This window comes from Rousettus aegyptiacus, unplaced genomic scaffold, assembly GCF_014176215.1.
Source record: "Rousettus aegyptiacus isolate mRouAeg1 unplaced genomic scaffold, mRouAeg1.p scaffold_m13_p_7, whole genome shotgun sequence".
NCBI lineage: Eukaryota > Metazoa > Chordata > Mammalia > Chiroptera > Pteropodidae > Rousettus > Rousettus aegyptiacus.
The window spans coordinates 27,439,173-27,452,111 of NW_023416310.1; the positions used below are offsets into that span (position 1 = coordinate 27,439,173).

Sequence of the window (12,939 nt, forward strand, 5' to 3'; positions counted from 1 at the left end):
GGATTTAAGTCAGGTATCCACTGTGCATTAAAAGAATATTATTTTAAATGTACTAGGGAAGCTGTTATCAAAGGAATACGACGGTGAACAATTTTGGAAATGCCTCTTTTTTAACACAAAAAAACTATACTTTATTGTTTTTAAATTCATGGTGGTGCTTACAAGATACTAAGTATGCAATTTGATAAATATTCTTTCCCCTCCAACACAGTGGATCAGATGGTAAATACTATTAAAACCCATGGCAGAGGATACTATGGCCCTGCAGTCGTTGTCATTTACCTGCTTTGTCCTACTATGTATAAAGAGAAAGTAACATCACCATTAAGAAAGCACTCTGTGCCCCTGTACCGGTGAAAGCACCTACCGGCTCCTCCTTAACGGCCACACCTTCTGAGCCATCACTGATCTGTAGGGTGTTCTTTTTCACCCGGGGCACCCTCTTTGGTTTAGATTCCTTGGGAACAGGCTGCTTTGGCCTTCTGGGGACTTTCTTTTGGGGTTCCCAGGCACTATCTTCCTTGTCATCTTCTTCAGAGGCCGATGATCTAGGAGTAAAATTGACAAAAACTTCTAAGAAAAATGAAGCTGAATGTTAAAGGCTTCAAAAAAAAAAAAGGCTTCTTGAAAAAAGAATAAGAGGTGTTTAATATAAAATGGAGTGATGTGAGCACATGCTATGAAGAGATATTGCTAAAAATTGAAACAAACAAGTTAACGAGGGACCACTGTAAAATACCCCAATATGCTGTAAATCACAGGTCTTACCATTCTCCTCTAGCCTAACAGATAAATACACACACATATGCTCAAGGCATAGGAAATCATTTATTACCTTAAGCAATTTACTGGGTCAGATCACACCACAGTCATTGTGAGGCTTTCCATTTTAACAGAGAAAAGCACTTAAACTTCCTAAGTGCTAATCAAATTCATTTAAATTGTATTAAGTTATTCAAACCAATGTAAGGAGTGGAAAATGGCCCTAGGAAACACCTTTAATTACCTAAAGGCTAATACCAAGACCCTTCCAACTGTTTGAATTAACCCTTTTTTCCTTTCACGGAGTGGATCTGTTTCCTGATTAGATGGATAAGATACAGCTACAGCACATTTCTAACAACCTAAGAATCAAGCTCACAGCAACAGTGGAAAAAAAGCAGCTATGTGAATGAACTCTGGTAAAGGAACACCATGCTCCTGCCAACTCAGTTAATTTTATTTCTATCTCTAAAGTAAAAGTTCGATATTGGTGGGAAGGACAATGACTTCCTTCACTGAAACTAGTGAATAGAGATGTCTATTTTTTTTAAATGGTTTAAATTCTGCCTAGAGCCAAAAACCTGACTGGATGGCTACTTACCTAAATTATGCTCTAAGAGAGCATAGTTATGATAGGTCAAGCTACTGATAGTCTTTAAGATTGATGCTAACTAAAGTCTAAGAATAGAGAAAAAAAATAAAAACAGAAAATCATTAGATTAGCATAACACAATAGCAGTGGAATTGAAAGGAATAACAATTAGAAAACCAAGGAATCAGAAAACCAGGGTGCTACTCCTCAAGCTTTTATAAAACAGAGCAGAATGCCCTCTTTCCACCTCAGCCTCACATCTGTTAATTTCACACAGGAATATTACAAAGATTACATGACAGGCACAAAAGTGCTTTATCATGAAGACAAACTTAGTGCAGACATTATTTTATTATATATGAGGCAGTTCTAAGATAGCAAGTCAACTCTCCTAATAATACTGGACCTCTCAACAGCATCTGGCACTTACGCCTTAGAGCAAGTCTTTCACACCTTCCAGGGACACCAGTCATCTGTTTTCCTCCTACTTTCCTGTCAGCTTCTCCTTAGACCCCTTGCTTAACGATTCTCCTCTCCCCAAATTTTCAATGCTGGGATCCTCTAAGACTTAGTTCTCAGTCCTCTTTTCTGTTCTCCATACTCTTTTACCAGACGATCTTATCTCATCCTATAGCTGAACATACAGCAATCTCAATTTTATATCTCCAACATGATGAGTCCAACTTGTATGTTCACTTTTATTGGATGTCTAGGAATCATCTCAAACTTACCAAGTCCAAAACAGAACTCCTGAATTTACCAACCTCCCATCTGATCCCAAATTCATCATTCCTTCACACCCCCAATCTAATCCATCAGGATAGCCTGTCTACTCTACCTTCAAAATATATCCCAAATTAGACCACTTCTCACCACTTTCCCTTCTAGTATTCTAAGCTTCCATAATAATCTCTTAACTGATCCTCCTGCTTCTATCCTTGCTCCCTTATAGTCTGTTCTCCATCAAGAAATCAGAACTATCTTTCACAAAAGTAACCAGATCATGCCACATCTCTGCCCCAGACCCTCTAATGGCTTCCCAACCCATTCAAATAAAGCCGAATACCTATTAGATCCTACCCGTTCCAATCTCACTAGCAGTCCCTCTCTGCCCGGATGACTCTGGTCTGCCCACACTGGTCTTGTTCCCTGAACACTCTAAGCTCATTCCTGCCTCAGGGTCTTTGCACTTGCTATCCCTTCAATTTGGAACACTCATCCCTCAGATCTTTGCAAGCTGCAGTCCCAAATCTCATTTAGATCTCTTGCCACATCCTCCAAAAAAACTTTCCTGACTACTGTATCCAAAATGTTCCCCCACTAAAATCACTCACCATGCTCTCTATCCCTTTTCCCTGCTTTATGTTTCTTTACAGTACTAATACTGCCTAATACTAATCAGTCATTTATTTAACGAATATCTTTAGGGCACCTACTACGGTGCTCTAAAGCAGAAGTTCTCAACTGGAAATGATTTTGTCCTCACTGAGATCATCTCGAATGTCTGGAGACATTTTTGTCATTCTGGAACAGAGGGTTGCAGGATGCTATTGGCATCTAGTGGGTAGAGACCACAGAGGCTGCTAAACATCCTATAATGCAAGAACAGCCCCCTCATGGCAAAAAATCATCCGGTTAATAGTACTGAGGTTAAGAAACCTTGCTCCAAAGCAAAATTAAAAATTCCCTGCTTTCATAGAGCGTATATTCCAGTGTAAATATTATGTTTAGTTGGTTACTTTCTTCTCCTTGTTCAATAGTTTATCACTAATACCTAAACAGAACCAGAGACACAGCATGAGTTCAATAAATACCTGTTGTATGAATGGCTGAAAATGATACAACCTCCTTCAACCCAAATAACTTGAGAAATTAGCAAAAGATTGTATTAATTCCTTAAAACATACATCATTCTCCCACCCCCATAAAAATACACTTACAACTCAGAGAAGGAAGAAAATTCATCTTTGGATACTACAGTCTGGACCTTAACTTTTGCTCTTCTTGGCAATGATGACATCTGGAAGAAACAGAACATGATATCAGCATGATTTGAATCACTTAAATGACTGATCATTTTGTCTACAAAATGATGTGCCATGCAAAACCCTCCAACAGCTCTGTTGCTAGAATTTGCCAAAAGGAGAAAAAAAGGATCATTCACAAGACCAAACTAGTTTCCTCTCCTATGTGGCTGCCAATTATAAGAGCTGCTAATATTCTTCCAATGATTTCCAAAGCCTGATGAGCGTGGACCATCTTTGGAAAAATGTAAGCTCCTATAGGGTGACAATTCCTAGGTTTTTTTAGGATTATACACTTGAGTATACAGCAAATGTTTTTGATTGTTTACCAAACAGCAAATTATAAAGTCCTTTGTTAAAGGACTTTATTAAATTATAAAGTCCTTTGTTAAAGGATTTTATTAAATTATAAAGTCCTATTATTAAAGTATATAAGAAATATTTTCCTTTTCTATGTCTTCTTACAGTATAAAGTCCATCTACAAAACTGACAGTCAAATATGTTGATTGACTCAATAAGCAGCCACATTATTCCTAAAACAAGATATTCCATTCCCTTATAAAAGTTCAAATATCTAAATAAAACAATCACTAATGCCACTAAATATTTACCGAATTCAAAGACCAAGCTCTAAAAAAATTAAGACAAATAACCAAAGACATCATGACACAGGAAGTAAACAAATTTACTTTAGCTAAATAATGTATGTCAAACCACAAAAACTATATTAGATTCTGACATACTTAGAACCCTTTAAACAAGTTCCTAAACCAGTCTTATGTTATAATGCCTCTGGTTTTAATTTCCACTTGGAGGAGAAATGCCTCATAGAAATACTAAAGGGCTCTCACAAAAGGGAGTATGCTCTGCTGGTTGCTATAGCTTAACTCAGTCCAGACAGTACAGAGCTATTGAGAAGAAGAGTGCCCAGAAGAAACCAGGAGAGCAAAAAGTCCCCAGGAAGTAGATGGGATAATCTTCCATCTTTTCATTCACCTGCTTTTTGGAACCTTATGTTTATGCAGGTCATCCTTCCTCAAATGAGTGCTTTCAGATACTGATCATAAAGGAACAGGTAACTTGTGATTTCTGTGCTATATGTATTGTGCCACAATAAACAAAAAAAATATATACAAAAACAGAGGAAATTAGTGTATGATGGGGTGGCATTTGAAATCAGGACAAAAATAGATTATAGAATAAGTGGTGTTAAAACAACCAGCTATCTCTCTGCAATAAAACAAGTGTTTAAGTCCCATTGCCACACTGTGAACAAAAATATATTCCACATTGACTAACTATTTAAAATATACAAACTAAAACTACAAAAAATAAAGAAGACTATTTTCATAATTTTGAGTTGAGGTGGAGGAGTAAAGGTTTTCCTAGGCATAACTCAAAAAATTCCAAAAGCCAAAAAGATTAACAGATTTCACTACATAAAAATTAAAATCCCAAGTTAGCAGTGGGAGCATTTAAAAACCAAACCAATTAACTCTACAGGAATCTCAAAAAAAAAAAAAAAAAATCACAGGAAGCAGTACCTAATACCTTGGAACTAAGAGTGAAGGGAATAAGGGCTAGGGGTTCGCTGTCTGAGGCAAAGGAATATCTCTAGATGCCCTACTCCACTTTATGGTATCAGGCAACTGCGCCAGGAAAAAGTCTGGAGGTTTGACCTCTGGAGAGGGTAAAACAGAGTCTCTAGAGAACACCAAGTACAGTTGTGGACATGGTAACCATACGGACTGAATGCTAAACACAAACCCCCCACCTCACCACCAGTCCTCTTTCCCACTAAGCTCCCAAATAGTTGTCAGTTAGATCCTTACCCTCCAGCTAAGTAGAATAGAAAGGCTCTTCTCTGGAGAATCTGACCAGCCCGAGAATAAAAACCTGATAAGCCCCCTAACAAACAACCCAACCAGATCATCCCCTCTCACCACCCCATTCTACAACAGACCTAAATTCAGAGTATTCCCACACAGACCACCATGCACCAATTCTAACTCCACACTTCAGCCTTAACAGAAATGTATTTAAAATAAGTATAAACAAACCCTTGGCAGGCTCATAAAATTTTGGTTACCCAGTAAAGAAGAATTCCCTGGGGGGAAAAAAAAAATTCAAAACATCCCTTTTAGTCCCTTTTAGGCAGTCCGGAGACAAGATGAGTAGGATGCAAATTTGTCTTTTAACGAGTAGAAAAAAATATTAATTTGAAAAGGGAGGTGGGGAAGAATATGCATGAACACATAGGCCAATTTCAGGCAGATGAGTTTTAGAGTATGTAAAGAAGCTAAAGACCTAGAAATTATTTCTTAAAAACTGTCTATGCCAGGTATACTCCTAGGGGTATACATATTCCAGTTTAAAAACCAATGTTCTTAAGTACTGTTTATCTCCATTCCTCCAATGTTCTCTTACTGCTTATCATAGGATGTTAGATTAAGCAAAATTTCATCCATTTCCATGATTTTAAATACCTGTATCACCTACTTAACCCACTCCTACCCTAGTCTTCCCCATCTCAGTAAATGGTACCATCAACCACCTAAAATGGATGGTTCTTTGCTAAGCCAGAAACTTGGAAAATTTTTAACAGCTTCATTGAGCTAATTTTACATACAATAAACTGTACATGCTTAAAGTGTACAAATCTGATAAGTTTTGACATATGTATACACATCTCCACAACTAAGATAATGAACACATCCATCATCCTCCAAAGTTTCGTTTGCCAAGTGAAAGCCTTGAAAATCATTTTTTCTTTCATCTCCCGCATCCAGACTATTAGTAAGTCACATAAATTCTTCCTCCAAAATATATCGCAGATCTCCATGATCTCTAGGGAGTCTGTAGCTCCCAACATCTCTTACCTGGACTACTGTTAACAGCCTCTTAATTGGCCTCCCTGCTTCCACTCTTGTCCCTACAACCTATTCTCCACATACCATCCAAAAGATCATTTAGAAAATGCTTAAAATCCATTCAGTGATTTTTCATCCTCCACTTAAAATCAAATCATATTTTTTACCGTGGCCTTCTAAAGTGCCCTGCAAGACTGATCCCCACCTACATTTCTAACCACATCTGTCCCCTCGCTGTAGCTCCTTAGCCATAGTCACAGTATTCTTTTAGTCCCTGTAACAAGTTATGATTCGTTCCCACCCCAGGTTCACTAGGCTTGGAGTACTATTATCCCTCCTCCTCAATAAACTGGCTCCTTCTCATCTCTGAGCTCAAAATTTTAGGCTTAAAATGGGTGTCCCAGATCTAATAATATTACGGGACCCTATTTATTTCCTTTACACAGTGCTATATAACATAATCTATAGTTATCCTTACTTATTGTCTACATCCCCCATGCTTACTTCATGGCAGTAAACACCATGAAGGATGAAACCATATTAACCTTATTCAATTCTGTATTACACAGAGCCTGGCATTTAACAGCTGCTCTGTAACTATTTATTAAATGAACACAAGAACATGTTTGGTCTCTATAGAGGAATACACATTTTCCCCCATCACTATTAGGTAAAATTACACGCAGCACTGTTTTCTTGAAAAAATGATGGTACAGCGTACATTCCTATTCTTAGTGGCTTGAGATTTTCTAGCCTACCAAACTGTTATATCTCTGTGGGCACATGAGCACATTCCAAGCAGTAAGTTGGAGGTTTCTGTGATGTTACTAAAGCAGGGCAAGTGAAAATCAGGAGGAGGAGGTGGAAAAACCTGCATACGCACAAGTATTAAATTAAAAATGGAAAAAATCACAATTAAAAAATTTAAGAACAGAGGGGAACAACTTTTTAAGAGGCACCTAAAGTTTTCCTGAAGGTGCCAACAAGTGCTCAGAATGTCGGCATATATGCCCAACTGAGTAACAAAAACAAAATACTAGACCTAGAAAGAGCCGCAGAAATCAGAGGGTCTTGCTATTTTCTTTTGTGAATGAGAAGCCTGAGAGCCAGTGAGGTTAAATGGTTTACTCAAAGGGAAGAGCAATATGGCAGGAGAAGGACTAGAATCCAGAGCCCCAAACACTAAGACTAGGCTCGTTCCCCGTTCCACAAAAATAGTATCAATTACATGAGAGAGGTTCGAGGAAAGTTGCCTAGAGTGGGAACTCAGGTAATTTAGCGCCTCCTATATGTCTGGCTCACTGCTGAGAATGCAGTTGATTCAACCACGATCTGATAATCAAAGGGTGCTTCTTCCCGTCTCCGAAAGTTTGAGGTTGAAAAATAATCTAGGTTTATCGTACTTTTCCTTTGTCTGCCCCTATGCGCTAAGAGCTGCAATTCGAGTAAGACGCGCCAGCTGACATACGACAGCCAGGAGGGGTTTTTCGGAGGTAGGTTGGAAGACGGAGACCGCAGACAGTATAATGTAACGAAACTTCTCACTTTAAAAAGGGATGATATTTCCCAAATGAAGGCTCAATACTTTTTAAATGGCCCCCAAAATACCGGAGCCCGGCTGGCGGGCTCAACCGAGCCCGAAGAAGGACCGCCAAGGCGGACACTAAGCTCACCTTCCCGCCCGGCGTGTCGGAAGGCCCGGGAGTCTGCGTGCGCGACAGCGTCTTCCGGTTCCCGCCGGAAGTTTTTCAAACTCCGGAAATCCCTCCTCGCTTCTCCCTGACTGGCTACAAAAGCGCAACTCCAGGAGCCGGGCGGAGCCAAGCTGGACAGAGGCGAAGCTAGAGGGAGGGCCCCTTGGGAGCGCTGAGGTGAGGCTGAAGCTGTGTCTCGGCGGATCCGGGCGGAGGTGGGGCCAGAGAGTCTGCAAATGCGGACCCGCCTCTGTGATTTTCTTTCTCTTTCTCTTAATCCGCTTTCCTCTTCATGTACCCTCTTTTAAATTCAATCAGGAATATTTCTTTTCATTACATTATTTGTAATTTGCAATAGAAAAATGAAAAACTTGTCAAGCTTCATTCTTTCTAACGTCAATTTTTAAATGTCGTTATTTAACTTCCATAAGGGTGTTTTAGCGTATTTCATTATTTCCTAAACCCCAAGATAAGAATTTTGCTCAGTCTTATAAAAATAGCCAAAGTTTATGATAAGGCTTCTGGTAAACCCTCACTCAGCCCAGTAAGTTCACTCTACCTTAGTGGAAGAGGTTAGCCCTACAGTTATCCCTCAGGCAGCTTGTTACATTGCCAAGTTCACAGATTTGGAAACCTGGTTCTTTCAGGAACTTCCTAGTGCATTTGGGCAAAACTATATCTTTGAACCTGTTTTCACTGCCTACTGCTCCATCTTACCTCTTACATGATAAGATACCTCATACAAATTAGGGGTAAATCCTGAATTGAACTGAGACAAACGCAAATCCCAGTTACCTAACCTCTGGCAAGAATGGAAAAACCCTGCCCAATTTCATTTTCAGATTCTTCAAAAGTGCTAATAACAGTATTGTAGGTGGGAGGCTCCCCAGATCCAGCATTTCTGTTTCTCTTCCCACAAAACACAAAGGTGGCTCCTACTTTTTATTTCAATGATTCCCAAGCATCAACCACGCTACGATCTCTTAAGCCCCACTTTTTTTCACAAATCCAATTTAAAAGCTATAAAGGCCTCCCCAGCAATTCATTCCCTTTACCTTGAATACATTTTCTCAAAATTAGTTTTCAGGAGAAATGGAAAATGACTTGTTTTTTGGTGACGTGTTTTTTAAGGCTGTTGTTAGTCTAGATTAGAATTTAGCAGACCAATACCCCATGGATTTGTTTCAGAGGATTCCAAGAAGCAGCTTTCTATGTTAATGATTCATTTCCAAGGACACAGTACTGAAGAGTCAAGCAAGTTATTGAAATCACCCATGAGTGATCCTTGCTACATGCAAATTCACGCAAAGTGAACATAAATTTCACTGGATAATTTTTCCAATGTGAAGGCAATAAGACTTTTTAAACTTAGCCTGTTCGATATCTATGATCCTTGATACATAAGGATCACTTTCTGAAATTGTTTAGAAGTTTTCTTTCCTTCTTTTGCAATGGTTCCAGAAGGTCTGGAACTGGTCTGCCACAATCACAGTCCACTCCACAATTTCTAGTTCTGAAAGAATAGTGGAGAACGTGTTATGGTCTGGGATTATGGAGAGGTAAATCAGGTCATCATAATGAGCTGTAGTAATTTACTATTTACTATTCACCTACTTTCGATTTCAAATTGTGCTATACAGGTTTAATGTAGGAGGTAAAAAGGGTCAAGGTGAATCAATATTCTAAAAAATCTTTTGACAATTTACAAATAAGACTGGGGACTAGTTATAGTCACAAGAGATGGAGACCCATACAAGACAGTCTAGCTTCAAAGGTTAAATTGTGTGTGGTAGTAGACACACTACACAATAAGGATCACAGTAGGGATTTGGCCAGCAGAGTATTAGACCTTAATTCTCCTCTCTTCCACCAGGGATATTTGCCTTTCAACTGAGGAAGAAAAAAATGACTGAGTGAAAGTAAATAACCTAGTAGGATTTTAAACATCAGACATCTGGGGGAAAAGCTGGGGTGCGGTCTTTTTAAATTAATGTAGGTTGTAACCTACTCAAAAGGCACGTAAGATAGTCCAGAAAACAATTCCCTTGGAATTTTGAAAGAGAGCCACTCTCGCTGAAAGCTGTTAAGGGATATTTGTAATCACTAAGTATAAAGCAAGCTCCCCACCAAAACCTCCTTTTCTCTCTAAAACATTTGCCCAATCTCTTGTTTACCTTTGGATAAGTGCTGAATTTCAAGAAATTCATGGAGTTAGCTTGGAATGATCTGGACATCCACCTGAGACTATGTAATAGGGTTTGGGAGTAGTTAAAACAAATTTTGGATTTGCTTGGAGGTTATTTTCTTGCTCTAAAACATATAATTCCTTGTATGATATTTACTGATATGCTACCATTTGTATGTTATTGTCTGTATTTTCATGTTCTTTCCCTGTAGGTTCTATCTCCTCAGGGAGACTGTAAGAAAAGTAATAACATATTCATTGATCATCTACTATGGGCCAGGCACTAAGTTAATGCCTTCACATGTATTTGTGTACATATTAACTCAATCAGATGTTGCTATTATCCTCTTTTTATAAATGAGAAGACTAAGGTATGGAGAAAAATAACTTATTCATACTCACTTCAGCTATTAAATCGCAGATTTGGGATTTAAACCCAGTACTCTTAAAGATATCCACATACTACCAACTCAAAGCATTTAATAAAATAGTACTCTAACTCCTGGACTGAAGAATGTGCCCGGAGTAAAGAAAAATCTTTCTACTAGAAAAGAAATCTAAAGCTCCCACCACACAGAAGTGGGTTACCATTTAAAAAGTCAAATGTACTTTTAGAAATTCAAGTATTTTGTCTCTTAGAGTTAATCACCTAGCAAAGGCAAAAGAGTCTGTTTCAGATCAGAGAATGCATAAATTGAAACTGGGCCTTATTTGATAAATTTCCATATTAGCTCTACCCATCTACTTTCCCACTATCAGAAACTCTCAGTCCTAAACAGTAACATACATTGGCTTCAATGAGCTTCTTTCAATATTTCAATTAGGAACTTGGAAATGTCCTGTAAAAATAAAAGATTCACAAGCAGAGAGGGAACTGCCTCAGTTTCCCAAATGAGAAAGGGGCTTCTTGCTAAGTAAAATAGAACAGGCTGATAGACGGGTTCCCAAACTTGGCCTGTCCTGTTACTTTTTCAGTCTGGCTGGGAACAGCAGCATAATTCCAAAGTGATAGTCTAGTGCTGAAGACATTGTAGCCCAGAGTAAGTTTGTCATTCTTATGTGTGAAATTAAAAAGGTTCAAGGAATTAAAATACTGAGTTTTGAAAAATATTGAATGGATCTTAAGGAGGTATCAGTTAAGGCCAAGGAAGTTAATTGTACAGATTTTTCAAGGAAATGATATTCAGACATCATTTGAAGGCCTTACAGTTAAATTTATCTTACATGAAGTAAAATTATGGGACCTACATATAAAACTAGAATATAATTTTTACCTTTAGCTGAAAACTGAAACTTGAAGTGTTTTTCCATTTTTTTTTTTTTTTACAAATCCTAAGTATTTTTGTAGTGAATGCAATTAAAAGCAAGATAAAGAAAAAAAATTCTGAATCATAGATAAAATATTGTATCTATTACATGGCTCATTGTTCTACTCATTACCTGCCTGGCAAATTCTCTGGCTAAAAGATATTCAATCAGTTACATTCATGAGCAGATACACTGCGAAATTTTCTCCCGGTGAGTTCCTCACCCTCAAGTGGTGTCCAAGGACCAGCTTTATTAAAGGCCTAAAATATTCATTAAATAGCCCAAGATCCAAACATAGAAACCCCAGAGAGCTCATTTGGATCCTAATGATGGCATAGCTGCTTGAGTTCCAAGGAGTAGATGAAATGCAGCATTGAGGGGCCAGACATATTTTACTCATCACTATAGGGAGCCATGTCTGGAGACTATACATCAGGACTAGTACTTTGTAGTACCTTTGGCCCATCTTCCAGTTTAATGAACTGGAACTATCCTGAAGACGGTTGGCTTGAAACATTCATCCAAAATGCCTATAGTCAGAATTTTAATACTAGATGCATCACACACTACGTGGAATTCAAATTTGGAAAAGCATTGTGTATCAAATCAATCTATGTCCGTGTGTGTGTGTGTGTGTGTGTGTGTGTGTGTGTGTGTGTGTGAGAGAGAGAGAGAGAGAGAGAGAGAGAGAGACACACGGCGGGAGGGAGGGAGGGAAGGAGGGAGGGAGGGGGGTAGAGAGAGAGAGAGAGAGAGATATTGAAAGATTGAAAGAGATTGAGAGAGAGAGAGTCTGGTTTATTGAGTATAATTTACATAGAGTAAAACTCAACTTTTTTATTCTGACAAATGCATAAATCATATAACCACCACCACGATCAAGATATAAAACATTTTCATCACCTAAAAAAAGTGCTCCTTTGTATTCAATCTTCTCCCCCATTTCCCCCTACCTGTTCTCTGTCTCAATAATCTTATCTTTTCCAAATTACCATGTAAACAAAATCACACAGTATATAGCTATTTGAGTCCAGTTTCTTTTAGTTAGTATAATGCATTTGAGATTAATCTATGTTGTTGCATGTATCACTAGTTTGTTTCTTTTCATTACCAATTAGCATTCCATTGCATGGATATACCACAGTTTATATTTTCAGCAGTTGATGGACATTTAGGTTTTTTTTTTACGCACACCACCCCCCTACGTTTTGGCATCATTAATTATGCTGCTATAAACATTTATGTATAAATTTTTGTGTGGACATATATTTTCATTTCTCTTGGATAAATAAGTACCTAGGAACAGGATTGCTAAGTCATATGGTAAGGGAGTGCTTAGTTTTATAAGAAACTACTAAATTGTTTTCCAAAGTGGCTGTACCATTTTCATTCCTACCAGAATGCATGAGAGTTCTGGTTGTTCCACATCCTTGCCAGGACTTTATATTGTCATGTTTGTCTGTTTGTTTTTCTTTTTTCCATTTAACTGATGTTTCAGAGTAT

General features: G+C 38.2%; 1 protein-coding gene across 3 annotated transcripts in view; it reads right to left on the reverse strand.

The window, feature by feature from the left end:
- The window catches only part of SRBD1 (S1 RNA binding domain 1), a 172,236-nt gene extending 164,227 nt beyond the window's left edge, over positions 1 to 8,009 (reverse strand). For all 3 annotated transcript variants that reach the window (XM_036224031.1, XM_016142213.2, XM_016142214.2), the window contains exons 1-3: positions 7,923 to 8,009; positions 3,295 to 3,374; positions 368 to 548 (exon numbers count right to left, since the gene is read on the reverse strand). In XM_036224031.1, the coding sequence (XP_036079924.1) occupies positions 368 to 548; positions 3,295 to 3,374 (261 nt within the window). In that variant the 5' untranslated portion in view covers positions 7,923 to 8,009. The remainder of the gene's footprint in view (positions 1 to 367; positions 549 to 3,294; positions 3,375 to 7,922) is intronic.
- Between the last annotated feature and the right edge of the window lie 4,930 nt (positions 8,010 to 12,939).